This window comes from Pristis pectinata, chromosome 14, assembly GCF_009764475.1.
Source record: "Pristis pectinata isolate sPriPec2 chromosome 14, sPriPec2.1.pri, whole genome shotgun sequence".
NCBI lineage: Eukaryota > Metazoa > Chordata > Chondrichthyes > Rhinopristiformes > Pristidae > Pristis > Pristis pectinata.
Genome location: NC_067418.1, coordinates 24,370,979 through 24,389,969, shown reverse-complemented (window position 1 = coordinate 24,389,969; position 18,991 = coordinate 24,370,979). Strand labels below are relative to the sequence as shown.

The 18,991-nt window shown below is 38.3% G+C and overlaps 1 protein-coding gene across 1 annotated transcript in view; it reads right to left on the bottom strand.

Moving 5' to 3' along the window:
• The window catches only part of LOC127577862 (MOB kinase activator 2), a 174,976-nt gene extending 161,473 nt beyond the window's left edge, over nucleotides 1-13,503 (bottom strand). Inside the window, exon 1 of the mRNA XM_052029485.1 lies at nucleotides 13,236-13,503. Within this exon, the coding sequence (XP_051885445.1) occupies nucleotides 13,236-13,252 (17 nt within the window). The 5' untranslated portion in view covers nucleotides 13,253-13,503. The remainder of the gene's footprint in view (nucleotides 1-13,235) is intronic.
• Nucleotides 13,504-18,991: the final 5,488 nt, after the last annotated feature.

Genomic DNA, 18,991 nt, shown 5'->3' with positions numbered 1-18,991 from the left:
CATCAGGAAAAGCAGCTGGCTTCTTATTGCTTTTTTCCAAGACGGATGTGACTGGAAACATTGTGATAAGACATGGAACTGCATCAGTACAAACTCTAAGTGCATTCCTACTGTAGATTTTAAAAGTACAAAAGACAAAACAGTATTAATAGTGCTAATTAAAAGTAATTTGAGCCTATACCAAATGCAATGTAATGAACAAAAGATCCACATGCGTGAATCATAAATTGGCTGCAATTGCATTGTGATAACAATTTGCAAGTGTACAATCCCCAAATGAATGGCATGACATATATTCTTAAAATTTAACAAGCCATCTGTTTGTCAATTCTGCAGAAATACGAAATGCTTCACCATATATTTCAAATATCTGGAAAATGTAACAGATGGTCATGTGTTTGCTTTACAATTAGATTTTCAGTTCAACCATTCACAAATATCTTACAAACTCAAAATTAATGTGAGACCTTGTTAAACAATTGCCTATATTTCATACTCCTTGAAACATGAATTTTATGCTCATTATAAATTCTCTAACGTTCAAAAATGGGAAAATTTAACATTGTATTAAATCAAGCATTTAATAAAGTATTCCCTCAGCAGGTACAACACAATATTCTGTTGTAATTAGTCTTATCCACCAAGAAATACACACTAATTTGAAGTACGAGGAATAAAGATGAAAGCTACACTTTTTCCTGTGCAATCACACTCTGAATGTCTACAGTCTTGCATAATGACTCTATTATGTAATAATCTTTACTAGCAAGGTAAATCGGAATGTTCTGCATGAGGCAATTGAGCAGGTATATTTTGCCAGCGACCTCTTGAGATCAACTAATGTTTTGATTTAGACCAAATTTTAAGTACTAACACAACTTCATCAATAAGCATGAAACGACAAAGAAGTTTGGATCTTGCCTTTAAAATGTAGTACTAAAAAAAAACTACTGGTTTAGTAATTCTGCTAACTATTGCAGTGGATGTTAAACAGATCCATTGATAAATTGTAGCACCATCCCACTGTCATTAAGTACTGTCACTAAAACTTATGCTAAACAGTAAGCTCATCGGGACACATCCTAAGCCAGAATTTCCCACACCAAAAAAAACGCTTTGGAAAACATTTACATTGGAATGGTATAATGAGAGTTAATATTATTTTGAACTCAAAATGGTACCAAGAACAACATGAAATTTTGTTGTACTGATATGCAAATTATTTTCTATTTTTGTCCATTAAGATATTTCAGGGTTACTGTCAGCAAAGGACATCATTCACTGGTGTTCCAAGCGCCATAAACGTGAAACCACAGTTAAGTGGACCATTTCCAGTCTTGGTCACTTCCTTGTCAAGAAATATTGGTTGACCATTCATAATAGCTACTCCAATAACTTGCTGGAAACCAACCGATGAGGATGGTGTCCCAAACCTGGGAGGTTGTCTTATATACACCAATACAGAAAGGAAAATGTATCAAAAAAGTTAGAAGCAAGTAATAAAAATTAGTAATAAATCAATGCACACAATTATGGCTCACAGAATATTTGTTACCATTACAAGAAGATTCCATTTGAAGACATTAAGGCTTTTGCTCTGGTGCAAATGTAATTCTAAACAGCCACAATTTACAGAATACAAAAAAGGTTTAACTGATTTTGTTGTTAGTGTCCAGAGATTCGAAATTGTAATGCTAATTGTAAAAATCTAACACAAATCACAACTTTGTAGCCAACTGATAAATTCACATCATCAACATTAACAGTGAGCAGATCATTCAAAAGTACAATTACCTGACCCACAAGGAAAAACATACTGCTTATGTGGAAATACCAAGAAGATGCAATTTTGCCATGCTTGGCTATTATTATTAAGTTCCTAAATCTCACTTGACAACCGCAACGTCTTTATGTCTTATATCTGTGGTATAAGTACCAGGTGTTTTGACATAGAACATAATGACCTTTAAAAAGACATTATCTGGCAAAATACAATGAAGTAGTCGGTAAACTGGATCAACTTCACCAAAATCATCATGTGGAAATTAATTTGCTTCACTGTACAAACATGGATGATATCTGAGGATTTACACTCAGTAATTCTATTGCTACAGATTCTTCCAAAATAAATGATGCAGTTACCTTAAGCCAATCTGAACACAGAGACCTCATCTAGCACTTAACATTTTGTAGAAGGGTAATGACAAGGTCCCTTCTATTCAATGCATTTCAAAACTTAAGCAAGAATGAAATAGTGAATCATTCCGATAAGTGCCATTCTTACAAACATAAAGGAGCGTTCGTGAAAATCATCAAAATATAAATTGGTCTTTCACATTGTGACAAATTACATCTGCTAATTGCCTGAGAAATGACTTTGTGTAACGTCTAACTTTCAATCAAGGCCCTTAAACTTGTTTGTTACGGGTACCAAAATAGAGTCTAGACCTTTTACTTCATTTCTTTCATAAGAGTTCATAATTTAAAACTGATTAACTGCACAAATTTTGAGAATTGAAAAAATTAAAAGGTGATAATGGAGGCAGTGTTCATGTGCTGAATGCACTAAATCAAAATTAACATCTTCAACAACGCATACAAATGGAACCACAAGACTGGTCCCATGAAAAAAAACTTCCATCTTCCATTTACCATAAAGCATTTTACAGCTGATGAAATAGTTTTAAGACATAGTCATTGTTGTAGTGCAAGGAACATAGCAGACTTGTGCACAACAAGTTTCTACAAACAGGTTGTACAAATAATATGGACTCTGCAATTTGCACAATTAATGTAAGTAATTGATCAAATTAAAGGAGAAAACTATTCAAGAGTCATGCAATATGAAAATGTTGAAATAATTACAGAACACTCCGCATTAGGGAGGGGTCACATTCCTAGAAAACAGTCCTATCAATTTTTTCCCATAAAACAAACCCTTGACAAAAATTGAAAAAAATTTGTTGTTTCTTTGCAATTTGTACTTATTTAGTTATTTGTTTCCTCAGATAAATTCCGTAAGAGCAAATTTTTATTCTGTATCTCAAATGTTTTGGTAACGAATTGTGAACTCTGCAGGGCAAATTTCTGTTCCCCAAACTGCCATAACACGAGGGGTACACTGTACATACCAACATGCCTGTCAAACAGAAGTGAAAATAATTTGAACAACATCTAATTTCCAAGAGTTATCAGAGTACCAATCTACTTTATTTGAAATATGTGTCCTGACCTCTTTTTTTTGAGATAGTTCTCTGCTTGGATTATTGCCAATTATTTACCCACATCAACCTATTCTAAAACTCAGAGCTGTAAGTAAGTGCAAGCTGCACTGGTAAGAAAATATTTCACAAAGCAAAATGGGCATTCCTGCTGTGTGGAATCACAGTTTAGTCTTCAGGCTATCTGTACCAATGATACCTGATTATTCCATTTTGTAAAATATCCAGGTCTTAATCATAATGTAAAATAAGACAAAATTTAAAATTTATATTGTAATCAGTATCTTATAAACTAACAGTTCACAAATATAACTATCCTCCCTAAGAGTACAGCAGCTTTTGATAGCATTTTAACAACTGGTCTTATGCCAACTTGTAGCAAAACATACTTCTATATGCTATTTTTACACCACCTTTTATGAACAAATGTTTGTTTTCTGCTTTTTCTTTTGTATTTTCAACCATATTGTTCAATAACTTTGTTATGAACTGCTTTGGGACATCTTAGTGCAGTAAGGCACAATGCAATAGGAAACGATCTTGTGAGTGTTAGTATCAGTAAACCCAGTTGCTGGTTTCTTAATTTCTTGGATTCCCACTCTGGGTTCCATGTTTTATTTCTATTCCTTCACATAATTGGTGCAGAAAGTCACTCAACTCCTTGAGTTAGCTCCACTTTTTTTAAATAAGGCTGATCTGATCTTAGCCTCAACCCTGCAGTACTGTCTACCTTTTACCCTATGCTCATCAAGAATCAACTAACCTCTGCCTTAAAAGATATTCCAAAAATCTACCTTCACACCAGCCTTTCAGAAAGCAAGTTCCCAAAGACTATCAGCCTTTGAGAAAGGAAAATCCTAAGATTCAGCCTTCAGAGAAAAGAAATTACCTCATGTCCCTCATCTCTGCCTTAAATGGTGACCCCTTATTTTTTAAAACCATGACACCTTATTTTAGATTCTCCCACAAGAAGAAACATGCTCTCTACATCCACAATGTAAAGACCACTTAGGATCTTATTTGCTTTAATCAAATCCCTCTCACTCTTCAAAACTCCAGCAGATACAAGCCAAGCCTGCTTAACCTTTCCTCAGAATACAATGCACCCATTCCAGATATTAGCCTAATAAACCTTTTTTGAACTGGTTCCATCACATTAGCTTCCTTTCTTAAATTAGGAGCCCAATGAACATTTAACCCCTTGAATATCGATGTAAATTTTGTCACAAAACAAAAAAAGAAAACGCTGGAAATACACAGCAGGTCGGGCTTTTTCAGTGGGAAGAGAAACAGAGTTAAAGTTTCAGGTCAGAGACCCTTTGTCAGAACTGAAAAGGGAACAAACAAAGTGATTACAACTGCATGGAAAGTGGGGGAGGAGTATGTCTCTGATAAGGTAAAACCAGGGTAACAATGGGGAAAAGCTGTAAACAACGTTATCTAGTTGACACAAGAGACAGCAGATGCTGGAACCTGCAACAACAATGTGCTGGAGGAACTCAGTGGGTCATGAAGCATCCACGGTAGGAAAGGAATTGTCGACATTTTGGGGCAAAACTCTGCATCAGGGCTCATTATATCATTGACCAATGAGCGTCTGGGAGCATAGACAATAGAATGTGAGAGTTGCAAAATACAGAGCAGGAGGACAAGCCCAGGAGGTCAAGCTGGACATGTCCTCCACTCACAGAGAGAAGAAAATTGGGGGAAAAAAAACAGCTGAGTTACTACTACAGATGGATGATTGATACAGACTGAGAAATCATGTAACCAACAGTTGTAGAATTCAATATAGAGTCCAGAAGGCTGCAATGTGCCCAGATGGAAAATAAGGTGCTGTTTCTCAAGCTTGCATTGGGTCTCACTATGACAATGGAAGAGGCCCAGACCAGTAAGTCAGAGGAAGTGGGACAAATTTTGTAATTGCTGCTGCAGTGTTTTTCATAAAGTAAAAATGCAAATTAAGTTATTTTTGAATTTAAGAAGTAGGTTTGCTAATGGTTGCTCTGTGCAATCAAAGTTGCGAGTGTACTTTCTCAACTTAATCTCGTGGACAAAACCAATGTTAATACATGACTCTGTTGTAATGCTCTGCTACTTAATGATGATTGGCCTACATAGGCATTCTCCAAATGCCAAGGGATTTGACAAGCGTTTAAGTAGCCTTGAACAGAATGTTTGAAATGATAAGTAGGCAATGTAGGCATCACCTCTTCATTGGAACCTAAATCATCAGAGCCACTCGTCTTCAGGATGTGTCTGCAATAAAAATGTATAATTATATTTAATTAATAAAAAAATAAAGAACTGTATTTGTATAGCAAGCAATGTTCATGACCTTGGGATACACTATAGAGTTTTACAGCCACTTAAGTACTCTTTGGAGTGTAGCCACTGTTACCATGCAAGGAAACAGAGACACACAGGTCATCCCCGGCTTATGAGCGGGTTCTGTTTTTACAAACATCCATAAGTTGATTTTGTCCATTAGTTGGAAAATACACAAAAATCAATTGATGTGGTAACCATACCTCCACAGTATTTTAATGAATGGCATCAAAAGCACATAAGGCTGATAAGAAAGAACAATTGCTAAAAGTGGAGAGAGAGAGGAAACTTGTTCTGCCGTTTGTAGGAGCGAACACATGCTGGACTTTTGAATTTACAGGCTGTCCCCAGGTTACGGACACCCAACTTATGGACACCCCTACAAATGAGCTCCCATATTATTAAATTCAAAAGCCCGACATACATACATACGTTCATTCCTATGAAGGGCAGTACTTTCTTAGTGCTACACTGACTTGATTGACTACACTGATTTTGAGTTTTCTGGAATCAGAATCAGGTTTATTATCACTGTCACATGTTGTGAAATTTGTTGTTTTGTAGCAGCAGTTGAAGAGGGCAGGTCCTGGGTGGTGAGGGTGCTTAATGATGGATGCCACCTTCTTGAGGCACCGCCTCTTGATGAGGTCCTCGATAACAGGGAGGGTTGTGCTCGTGATGGTCCTTAATCCACAACCTGCTAACTCAGAGGCAATTTTGCCACCACAGAGGTGCAGCTACCACCTAAAGACAAGTTGGCAATTCACAAGTTGCTAAAGGAGGGCAAATTTTACTCTGGATAACCAGCAAGTACAACCATAAAACTTTCTGATGAAAGGGCACCAACCTGAAACATTCATTCTCTCCACATTCATTCTCTCCTCTCTGACCCATTTCCAGCACCTGTTTTTATAGCAGCTTTACAATGACAAAGGTAAAAATTTCCTAGAAACAATACTGTAGTGATATTTCTTCTCCCCCTACATTTCCTTCCAACCCCTACCCTCATCCCAGAACTTGGAGAGTGACACACTTGAAGCAACTGGCCAAAAAACAAATAGCAAATTACTTTCAGCTTTCTGAACATACACATGAACATCATTTAAAAGCCATTGTTAAAGTCAACTTTGTTTTGAAAGGTAGACTTATAACAGCAGGAAACCACCAAGATTACACAGTTGTACACAGGTTAAAAATAAAAGGTGCAGCAGGAAATCCTAAATCTTAATTTTTCTTTTAGATTTTGAATGGATTAAGTGCTCTGCAAGTGTCAAAGGTGCTAAAGTATACCCACCACTGATAAATAATGATTGTAAGCAAATGCTCTGCAACAAAGGATCTGTATCATTTATAACACTTACACAAAGAAGAAATAATACTGCTGCCAAATTACACATTAATCTCCAACAGAAGAATATAACATTGCATTAATGATTAAAGTACATCCGCTCAAGGCGCATCTACTTTCATTCCTTGAGTGGGTGCCCAGTTCTCCTCCCAGATGATTACCTAATAAGCTTTTATAATCTGAATCACTATCTACCAGCACTTTTCCCATCACAAGCAGGAGACTTACTACTTCTACACTCCCACTTCTGAATTAAAACCCTTGAGCATTCACTTTATTGAACTCCAAAGATTTTAGTTAACTATGATGCCATTAATTGAAAGGACACCAAGAATATGCAATTCTAATTTGACAAGAATGCTCTGTTAAATGTTTTAATTTTCTTCACATTAATTACATTGAACAGCAGCATAATAACTACAGCATTAACTGGTGTACTTCACTTTATTATCTGCTGCAAGGTAATTTCACCCATTTTCAACCAACAAATCGATGACACACTCTACTTCCATGAAAAAGAGTTAGGAAATAAAAGGAGATAAAAATAGCAAATGGTCCAGTTTTTTTAATGATTAATATTTCAAGTTATTAGTGGCATAGAAAAAAAGGAAATGAATATATAGACTTTAGATGTTAAACTGTCAAATTATCAGACATAACAGATTTCTGTTTTCCAAATGGAATGATACACATCAGTTATTTAGTTTGCAGCATTTGACAGAGCTCCAAGAATTAGTCTAACTAGCCATATACCACACAAAAACACCAGCTCCTTTGTTGAAGTGAGCACCATAAGAGCAGAATATGTTTTGACCAAAATCTACTTGAGAAAGAATCACTAAATAGTAATTACCTATTGGAATCCTGCTTGATTATTTCCCCTTGCTTGCCAGGAGGGAAGAAACCAATGTTCATCCCTTCATTACTGCTCAAGGTGAGCTCAACCAAATAGGCAAAGATAGAGTGCTGAAATTAAGGATCTGGTCAGTGACTCACCCGACACTGCACTTGCTCACATGTTCATTTCACATTAGTTCCTATGTAATATGGCCCAAAACGTCAACTGTTTACTGATATGATACCAGAAACTTTTACTAAAGATGGAAAAAAAAATCACAATTGTATTGAATTTACAATCTTGTCTTTCAGCAATTAATCAAACCCAGCAGCAACATTGAGCATATTTAGCCATTTTACAGATATGTCACTGCAGAGACTCCAGCTCTGATGGCAATAAACCAACAAACAGTGTGCCAGTAATATCCTCCCATTTGTTGAGCACAAATCAGTATGACTAGTACTGAAGTTGACTGGTCTCATTCAGCTAAAAGGGCTATAGTGGATATGCTAAGAAAAACAAATTCTTCACATTAATTTGGAAACAGAAGGATCTTAGTGTACATGCCTAATGATCTCTGAAGGCAACAGCACAGATAGGTTGGAGGAACAACACCTCATATTTTGCCTTGGGAATCTCCAACCTGATGGCCTCAACATTGATTTCTCTAACTTTCAGTAACTCCACCCCTTCTTTTTCTTCCCCCCCCCCCATTCCTTTGTCTTCCCGTATTCCTATGGCTCCCTTCCCCTGCCTTGATGACCTGACCTGACCTGCCCATCTCCTCTCCTACCCTCCCCCATTCTTTATTCCATGGTCTACTGCCCTCTCCTACCGGATTCCTCCTTCTTCAGCCCTTTGCCTCTTCTATCCTCTCAGTTTATTACATCTTCTCCCCCTCCCCACCTTCCCCCTCTCACCTGGACTCGCTCATCACCTGAACTCACCTATCAACTGCCTGTGTGTGCTCCTCCCCCTCCCCCCACCTTCTTATTCTGGCTTCTGCCCTCTTCCTTTCCAGTCCTGATGAAGTGTCTGGGCCCAAAACATCAACTGTTTATTTCCCTCCATGGATGCTGCCTGACCTGCTGAGTTCTTCCAGCACTTCTTGTGTATTGCTCCAGATTCCAGCATCTGCAGAATTTTTTGTCTCTGTAGCACAGATAGGTAAAGGGTTAAGAAGGAAAAGGGAATATTTGCCTTCATTAGTTGGGAGATAGAATACAAGAGCATGGGCATTATGGTACAACTATCTAAAGCATTTATTAAGGCCACAGTTGAACTAACACATGTGGTTCTGATCACCACACTATGATTGCAGTGGAGAAGGTGCAAAGGAGATTCACTGGAATGTTGCTTGGGATGTCATGTTTCAGCTATGAGGAGAGACTGGATAGGTTGAGTTTGCTTTCTTTGAAACAGAGTAGGCCAAGGGGTGACCTGATTCAGGTTTAGAAAATTGAGGGACATAGATATGGTGGATAGTGAGAAGTGTTTCCCCTTGGCAGAAATATCAACGACCAGAGGGCAGTGGTTTAAGATAAGGGGTGGGAGACGTAGAGGGGATGTGATGAAGAACTTTTTCATCCATTAAGTGGTTGAAACCTGGAACTTATTACCCAAGGGTATGGTGGAGGAAGGTACTCCCACAACATGTAAAAAAAACTATTTAGATGAACACTTCAAATACAATGGCATTGAAGGCTATGGACCAAGTGTTGGGAAATGGGATTAGTATAAAGAAGTACTTGATGCCTGGCATGGACACAGTTCACTTTAGAGCCTGTTTCTGAATTATATACCTCTTCACCAATACTGATTCACAACCAGTGAAAAATATGACAAACAAATTCCTCACATCCCTTAAAAATGGGAAAGAATGCCTGTAGAATTTTCTGCAAAAGACTAACCCAATCTTAGTTAATGTTTCATTGCGACATAGTAGCGAGGGTCTGATTAATCAGCAATAGAAAATCAAAACATACACCTGGATACCACTTAATTGTAACTACTAAACAGGGGAAAGTTTTCTCTATTATATAGCAGTTTCTAAACAACCAGGAACCAGTACCGGAAAAACTACTTCAACATTTGCTGCAACATTTTACGACTTATCAGTGCTTAATGCTGCAAAGATCACAAACCAGAACTCTTATCAATGTTTATTGATGCACATAACCATGACACAAATTCTACCAATCCCTTTCATGAAGAACTTGCTTTATATAGTACATTTAATGCACATGACTATCCACGGTAAATATTTTTAAAAGTAGACGGATCATAATAATTGATCGGATTTAATATCAAATTTTAAAATCAGGATTAACTTCTTTAATATGTCTCATCAATATTTTACCTATATCAAGGCCTCAGGACATGTTTTTAATATTGCACATTTCATTTCTAAAACGATGACCTAACGTGAAGATATTTTGTGGCAAATTAGATCAGTCACTTATTTTTTTACATAATAGCCACTAATTTAATCAGCATAAAGTACGTACCTGTTGCATGTGCTGTCATATTACACCTGCGCAGTAACTAACAGGAATTGAGATTAAAAACTCAGTAACTGAAATGCCTTGAATGCTGACAACTAATTAATGAAGAGTAATAATATTAACAGTTGCTCAACTCTGCACCTTAACTTCAAGTGGATGGATAATATTTATTTGATGCAATAAATGAAATGTAAAAGTACTATGGTCCATAATGAAAAGCATTAAGAAACAGATCATTCAAGTTAAGTCCTTTCAGTTTGGGAAAGAATAATGCCCAAAAACACTAAAATAATTTCTATGGAATTTCTATTACTATCTTACCAACAGAGTTAATTTCCCAGCAGTACAGCTGACTAAAGCAGTGAGCTTTATACTGCTTCATGTAGACAGAAAGGTGAGAAGTTCGATCTTTGATTTGTGCGTTTGCTGATATAGGTAGTTTGATGATATAGGGAAAGGCAAAATTCCTTATGATCTCTTGTTCTGTTTGCTAATTGGAATTGCATGTGCATCAATGTGAAAGATAATACCACATGCCATATTGGTGTGAACACCATTCAATTAGTCTGACTGGACTAACTGTATCAAATCACACTTCAAGAATAGGCAATGAGAGGCAGAAGAGTTAGCAGATAGGAAAAAAAAACTAATCATAGGATACATTAATTCTTGCATTTATAATATATTGTATTTTACATTGTCCTACAATGTTGTATCCGAAATTTTAAAGTGGGGACTGTACCTCTGTTCAACACAAACTTACCAAAATGTCCCATTCAAATGGGACCTCTTTGTAGGCATTAGGGGTGAGAAGCCACAATCTGTCACTGTGACCATACTGTGTATGCCCACTATTGCCCAAGTAACCACTGATTTTTGTTCACAGATTCTATGCATTGAGCTACGCAATACTTATTCTTGAGTAGATGCTTCAAATATCAGCTACAATTTAAACATTCATTATAGTCCAGCCTGTCTAATTGTTATTTGGAATTCAGTGCAACATTGATTCACTTGATTGATTCCTGTGATGAGGAGGAGATATTGAGTAAAACTAGATTCAGTGGAGATGAGGAGGAAAAATGATTTCATTGAGGCATATAAAATTTTGATAGGGACGGGACAGGATAGATGTCGTGTGGCTATTTCCTCGATAGAGAAATATCAGATGCAGTCATTTAGGATAGGGATTTGTTATTCTCTACATCAGAGAGATCAGGGTACTCAGACATTTTGGAAATTCAAGGTTGAAATCAATAAATTTTGGATATTAAGGAATCAGAGTACATAGGATCAGGCAGGAAAGATGAAGCACAGGATCAACCATGATCTTCACGAGTAACAGAACTTGTATGTTCTGCTTCTATTTCTAATATTCTTAAATTAATTAGTTCAGTTTAGACATAATATGCAGCCAGCAAAAACATTAAAAATGATCTAAAATAAAGATTTTAGTTTTGAAAAATATCCTCTAAATCCATTAAACCATTGCTTAGCTATAATTTGACTTATGTCAAGTTTCAAAAAAGTATTTAACAGGGAGAAAATCAATATAAAGCTAGATTTCACCCATCGTATGCAGCTCAGAACTTATAAACATGGAAAAGCACATCAATGATTATCTGCGTGATTCCAATGTATTCTTTATCAATGCTTCAGCTATAAAAGTGTTTCCTAAAAGTTAAAAACTTACTTTCTGACCAAGATAGTGTGTCAGTTATTAGCATTTTTAATTTTTATTACCGAAGTTTCTTCAGGATTATTATTGACTATTTTGACCTGTATTCTGAAAATTATAAAATGCTCAACACACTAATTGGATTTTTCCCCATTTGTCAATGTCTCAAAAATATCACTGAAAAGGCAATACTTTGAAAGAACAAAAGGAAATAAGCTATGAACTATAAATAGAAAATGTGTCATTCCAATAATAGTTACAGGACAGCCAAGTTATCGTAACAGTATAATGTTTAATCCTCAAGGCAATAATTTCCTGACTGAAGTGATTGCATATTTGTATATCTGTTCACATGTGCTAATATGGAGTCTTATTATGCTCATTTATAACTTCAGGATCGTAACTACTTTGCAGCATTTTAGTCCCACTTGTCATCAATAAATCTGATCGTTCCTTTTAATTGTTAAACTTCAATTGGAAAAATATATTGTTAATTCTGTTCGCTTTACTAAAGATGCATTATTTGCAGTGACAATAGCTTTAAATACCAAAATTGTTCTCAAGGCGTTTCTGGTCTTACATGTTAATGACAGAATTGACAGAACAATAACGTGCCTAAAGTCTACGAAGTCCAAGTCCTACATGTAAAGTTTTACCTCAACTCGTAAACACATCTTAGTAAATGCATGAAACTTACCGAAATAAACAAGTTTACTTCCTATCCTTACTATTTACAATTTACTAAGGTGATCTACCGTATTCCAGCATGACATAGCAAATTTATGTTCAAATTTGCAAACACTACAAATTGCTTTATCCTCCCCCAACCTTATTCAGTAAAAGTATCGCGCGCAGTTTATTGTACAGTGTCTCCATAAATAGATAATATTTCCAACCTTCGCCTGCTGTACTTATCTTTAAATGAATCAATGATTAATTTAATAACTGAACAGGTCTTTAGATTAAAAATCAATCATTTCAGCGTGGAAACTGCAATATTACACCTTTCTCGATTTAGGATTTCTCCAATGGTATCATAAACCAATTCAATAAACCAAATAACCATCCCACATGGAAAAATAGCACTGATCCTCTCTTGCCACTTCCACGATGCATTGCCATGACTTTTTTTTAAATGAAACTTGTACAAACTGTCTCCGTCAAGTACACCTGGGAGCCGAGGTTAGGGCACCAACCCCTTCACTTCGGCCCACTATGAACTACAGAAAGATGCTTGATGGATGGAGCACTCGCCTCACAGCCAGCTCCCGGCTCAAGTGCTGGGCTTCTCTCTCCCCCCTGAAGTTCCTTCACTCACCCCATGAACCAATCCATCGCTGATCCGATGAAGAGCTCCCCAGCACCTCTTCAGGCTTCCTCCACCCCTTCTCCCTCCACAGAACACTCGAGCACCATCAGACTGGAAGCAATGCCAGGCGAGGGTCGGGAGGCATTTGAACGGCGCGCAGGGTCTGTCAAGAGCCGTTGTTGTGCGTGTGAGGGACGGAGCCCAGCTGGCGGAACTGTGCGCCCGTCCGGGGACGCGCAGACATTAGCGGCGCTGCGCTGCTCGCCAGCCAGACCGGTAGTAAACGCTCAACCGCCCTCCCCACTCAGGTCACGGCCCGCTTCCGCCGGACGCCGCCGCCTGCTGGGACTTGTAGTTCGGCGGCGGCCCGGACGCCAGGTGAACGTTGGAGGAGAAAACCCTCACGGCTTGAGAAATGGTTTGCGAGCGAACTGTCAGTGGGGTGGGGTGCTGCAATCCTGAAGCGAAGGCGGAACACGTTGGAAATACCCAGCAAGTCTGGAAGTATCTGTGTGAAAGCAGGATACTGTCGAAGCGGAGGCTTTGCCACGGATAACGGTTCAATGGTAGAGTTGGGGCCGGGGGTAATTGCAGAGAGGAAAAGGATGGGAGTTATAAAATCAGCATGTTTGTAAAATACTTCAGTGTTTTGTGTGCCTAGGATTGGCATGTAAGGAACTGAAATCCTGAAGGAAAGCCACCAATTAGGACAGCGTCAGGTTGGATGTAATCAGTTGATTGATCTGGGTGCACAGTAAGTTATTTAAAATGATGTTCAAATGACTGGAGCCAACAATTGCGGATTTCTTGATCACTGTCACGAGTTCTCATTCATTCAATATTGTTTATCCAAGAGGACTCTGATAGGTGGAGTCATATAATGCTTTGCGTCTCTGAATAACTTCAAAATTTCTTTTCATGTTTCACCAAAACAAGTCATTTTGTAGGTAGCATGAGAAGTGCTTAAATTTGCGCTAGTCTGAAAGGAAAACTTGCTGTGTTTCCCTCCGTACTTAGATTTTAAAACTGAATGGTGTCTGTATTTAATGCAACATGTCATTTATTATTTCTTAATGTATATTGTTCAATTACCTATTCTATTGAAACATATCATTCAGATAAATTTTGATCTGAAGGTTCAGTCTGTATTTCAAAGAGAATTTTGCTGCTAAAGCATGTGATTTATTCAGCAGTTCTACAGATCTTTATTTTAATTACTATTCCTGGGTCTTACTATTGAACAATTAAACAATTCCTGGGTCTTACTATTGAACAATTAAAAGTATACCATGAATTCTAGGAGTTGCAAGGTCTGCCCACAGAGGCTGTTTAAAAAATGCAAGAAGTGTACAAAACAAGAAGCCTTCAAAAATATACTGAGTATGTGGTCCATTTTCACAGCATCTGAGGAAGTGTCGGGAGAAGAATTCATTGCTGCAGAAGTTGAAAGCAAGTGCTTTCAATAATGTTAGTAAGATATTGGGGTTTTAAGTTCAGTTTCACAGTCTTAAAAAATGTGGAAGAGCAAGATCAATTTGAATGTACTTTTTTTCCCCAGACTAAAATGATGGGTTTGGTCTTCTAGATGTTGAGCTAGAGGAAGCTGTAATTTACCAGATGAACAAGTTGACATCATAGCGCCAATCAGGATCCCCAGAAGTGAAGAAACAAAGCATGGTATCGTTAGCATATACATGAAATTTGTGCCTTTACCATAAAACTACTCTTCTGAGGAGCAGCACAGAAATAAAGAGGAGGGACTATGGATTAATATTTGGGGACTCTGGAGATGAAATAGAACAGAAGAAAGACATTTAACACTTCTCCTGTTTTATCATTCAATTAAATCATAGCTGATCTGTAATTTCATTTAATTACACTTGTTCTGTATCTCTGGAATTCCAATACTGAATAAAATCTTAAATTTAGCTTTAAGTCAGTCAACTATTCATATCTTTGGAAAGACAAAGTGTTCCAGTTTCCACCATGCATAAAAGTAATGTTTCCTGAAATGGCCAAACATTGGTTTTTAAATGATGCCTCTCTTTCTCTGTGTTCCTAAGAAAGGATTTAGATTCATTAACCACGAAATTTCTGTTATCGTTTTCCATATCTCGATTAGATCACTCCTCAACATTCTAAACATGAAATCAAGCAACTTTAATGTAACTGTATAATTAAATCCTTTAATCTTTGTTGTAATACTGATGAATTTGCAATGTACCCCATCCAAGGCCGATATGATTCAATACTTAAAACTAAATGCAGTGCACTAAGCAGGGTTTGATACAGTCTGTGTACAAATGAAGTTTAAAGCACTGATTACAAGCAGACATTTCATAATTGATCATACAAAAGCAGTTGGAGATTACCTTTGATACAAATTAGTGGAGCAGGCATCTGTCCATCATGGTTTTCGCATTGCTTTTATTTTCCTTTCTTTTTAATTACAATTTTAGAACTGTTTAACCAAACAAGATGGACTGCATGGGTTTACTGCATAGAAACAAACAATTTGGCACAAGTCCATTCTTATGTTTATACTCCATTCTAGCCCACCATTTCTCATCTAAATGTATGAGTGTAACCCTTAACTGATGTGCGTGTTCAGCCTCTATTTAAATTGACCTCATCTAATCCTGTGGTGGTCAGTTCCACATTCTAACTACACATCAAGTAAAGTAGAACCTTCTGAATTCCCTATTGGATTTCCTGGTAACCATCTAGTATTGATAGCCTCGACTTATGTTTGTCCTAAAAGTGGAAATGTTTTCTCTTTATCCACTCTATAAAAACTCTTTCTAATCTTAAAAACCTCTATTCGTCATCCCTCAGCTGCTTTATCCTAAAAGAGGAGAGAAACTGAAAGCCTTGCATCTTACAAGAAGAGCTTTTTAAGATTCTCTTTGGGATAGCTATTTGCAGTGAGTTTATTTGAATTGGGTTTGAATGTCCTGTGATTACTGTGCATAGCTCACTTTGACAAAGTCTAATTCATTTCAGTCATTGATGCAACTAAAAATGCTTGATCACTTTCCACTCTTGGAATTTCAGACTTTGGTTGATTCCTATTTCAAATTACTGCATTGTATGTGAAGCTTTAATTCATCGTCAAGTTTATTGTCATGTGCACAAGTGCAGTGAGGTACAGTACAATGAAAAACTTGCAGCATCACAGGTACACAGGTAGAGACAACACAGAATATAAATTATGCATAAAATTTATACCATACAGTAGAAGAGACTGCAAAAACAAGACCTTGGTGCAAAAATAAACAAAGACACAATAAAAGACAAGTCCATGGTAGTGCAATAGGAGGTCCGTACTATTTTATTGCTGAGGTAGGATTAGGGATGTGCAAATCGGTTCAAGAACCTGATGGTTGTCGGAAAGTAGCTGTGTCTGAACCTGGTGGTGTGGGACTTATGGCTTCTGTACCTCCAGCTTGACGGTAGCAGCGAGAAGAGGGCATGACACAGATAGTGGGAATCCTTAATGATAGATGCTGCCTTCGTGAGGCAGCGCTTCCTGTCGATTCTGTCAATAGTGATGAGTGCTGTGCCCGTGATGGACTGGCTGTGTCCACAACCCTTTGCAGCCTCTTGCTTTCCTGTACATTGAAATTGCTTTACCAGGCCATGATGCAACCAGTCAGGATACTTTCAACAGTGCAACTGCAGAAGTTAGAGTACTTGGTGACATATCAAATCTCCATGAGCTTTTAAGACAGTAGAGGTGCTGGCGCCTATAGATGAGCTCAAAAGTATTTTCCATCGGTAATATGGTGGTGCATCAGAGATGGGGCTACCACAAACTTGCATGTCAGAAAACTCATTTTCTCAAGCAGTTAGAATCGTGTTGCAAGCTCTGAAATTGACAATTTGAGATTATCATGAAAAATGTGTTCATACCCACTTAGCCTATTGTTTACTCCAGTACAAAAATTAGAAAACTGCATCATGTTCTATTAAGGTTGTCAGTCGATATACTAGTTAGCTTTCAAAATCTTATTGCCAGCGCAAACTGTTTTGTATTCACACACATTTTAAGACTGAAATCCAGCAACTTTTCCTTTCTCTTACTCTCTTCCTGTCTCTATTGTGCCCAACCCAAGGTTTTTTAAGAACGTCTTGTTTGTCCACTATGGGAAAAACCTGTAATCAACATTGTTGATCAAAACTCCACTTTCTCCTCCATGGCCCTTCTTAGGAATCTTCAGAAGCAGTAATGACCATTGACTGCACCTAAGCCACCTCATTGCACAGTTCCAAGCAGTTTTCTCACTGGGATTGAGATATTATATGTAATCATCTGGGTTATTGCTGCACAAAGATGTCCAGTAAAGCAAAACAATTTATACTAATTCTTTACAGAGATCTCTTCCTTTTTCTATCAGATTATTTATTCAGGTGACCTCATTTAGGTAACTTCTTCATTCTGGAAGTGCATAATTCTCCTAATTTTGGAACATAAAATCGTGAATGAGTGCAAAAATAGACCATTCAGCCTTTCCGTCCTGCTTTATCATTCAATAAGATTATGATTGAATTTCTACATCAACACATTTTGCTGGACATCCCCAGCCTCCATATCCCACTTGATTCTCTTTTCCCCCAATGATCTATTGATCTCGAACAAAAACAAAATTACAGAAACATTGAGCAGGTCAGGCAGCATCTGTGGAGAAAATTCAAAAGTTTCTTGCCAAAGTAGAGGTTATTGTCATATTCACAAGTACATATATGCTTAGGTGTAATGATAAACTTACTTGCAGCAGAATCGCAGGTACATAACATCATATAGGCAGCACTCACGAGAAAAATAAGTTATACACAATTTTTACAAGAAAAGCACAATACGAAAAAAGTGCAGAGTGTAGTGGCCCGTACTCATGGAACTCGAACCGCCATTGGCGGCCGTGGGCAGACGCATGGGAGCACTTCGTAGACTAACTGCGGGGTGGGCCTTCCGGCAGGAACCTTACATCACATCCGCCAGAGAGGCTCTCAGGTACTTCTGCACGTGCGTGCTTTGCTTGTCTCAGTAAAGTGCGCTCCAGTTCAGCCTCCACGTCTCTGAGTTTTCCTTTCGGCAATGCGCCACGTTCGGCTACATTTGGTGACCCCGACGCTTCTGGATGGCATCTGGAACTCGCGACATGAATTCTAACGACTCACACAAAGCAGTCTCGCTCAAGCTCCCAACTTTCTGGGCCACTCAGCGCCACGTTTGGTTCGAGCAGGCTGAGGCCCAGTTCAGTATCAGAGGCATTACAGCCGACACCACGCGGTACTACTACGTGGTCAGCGCGCTCGACCAGGATACGGCAGGCCGGATCATCGGCTTCCTGCACCATCCACCAACGGAGGACAGGTACGCTAAGATCAAGGAACTCCTCATCCGCACTTTCGGACTCTCCCGCCGCGAACGAGCCGTGCGGCTTCTGCACATGGACGGCCTGGGCAACCGTAAGCCATCCAAGCTGATGGACGACGTGCTGGCGCTCATGGATGGCCGTAAGCCCTGCCTTTTATTCAAGCAGTTGTTCCTCGAGCAACTGCCAGAGGACATTCGCCTCCTCCTCGCTGGTGAAGATTTCAGTGACCCGCACAGCCTCGCGGCCAGGGCGGACATTTTGTGGCAGAGTAAGCAGCGGGGAGCGGCTTCCATCTTCCTAACCACGACCGCACAGCCTAATGCCAAGGCCCCACAACAGAAGCCACTGAGACCCACGGGGGACAAGGATGAGGGTTCGGATCAATGG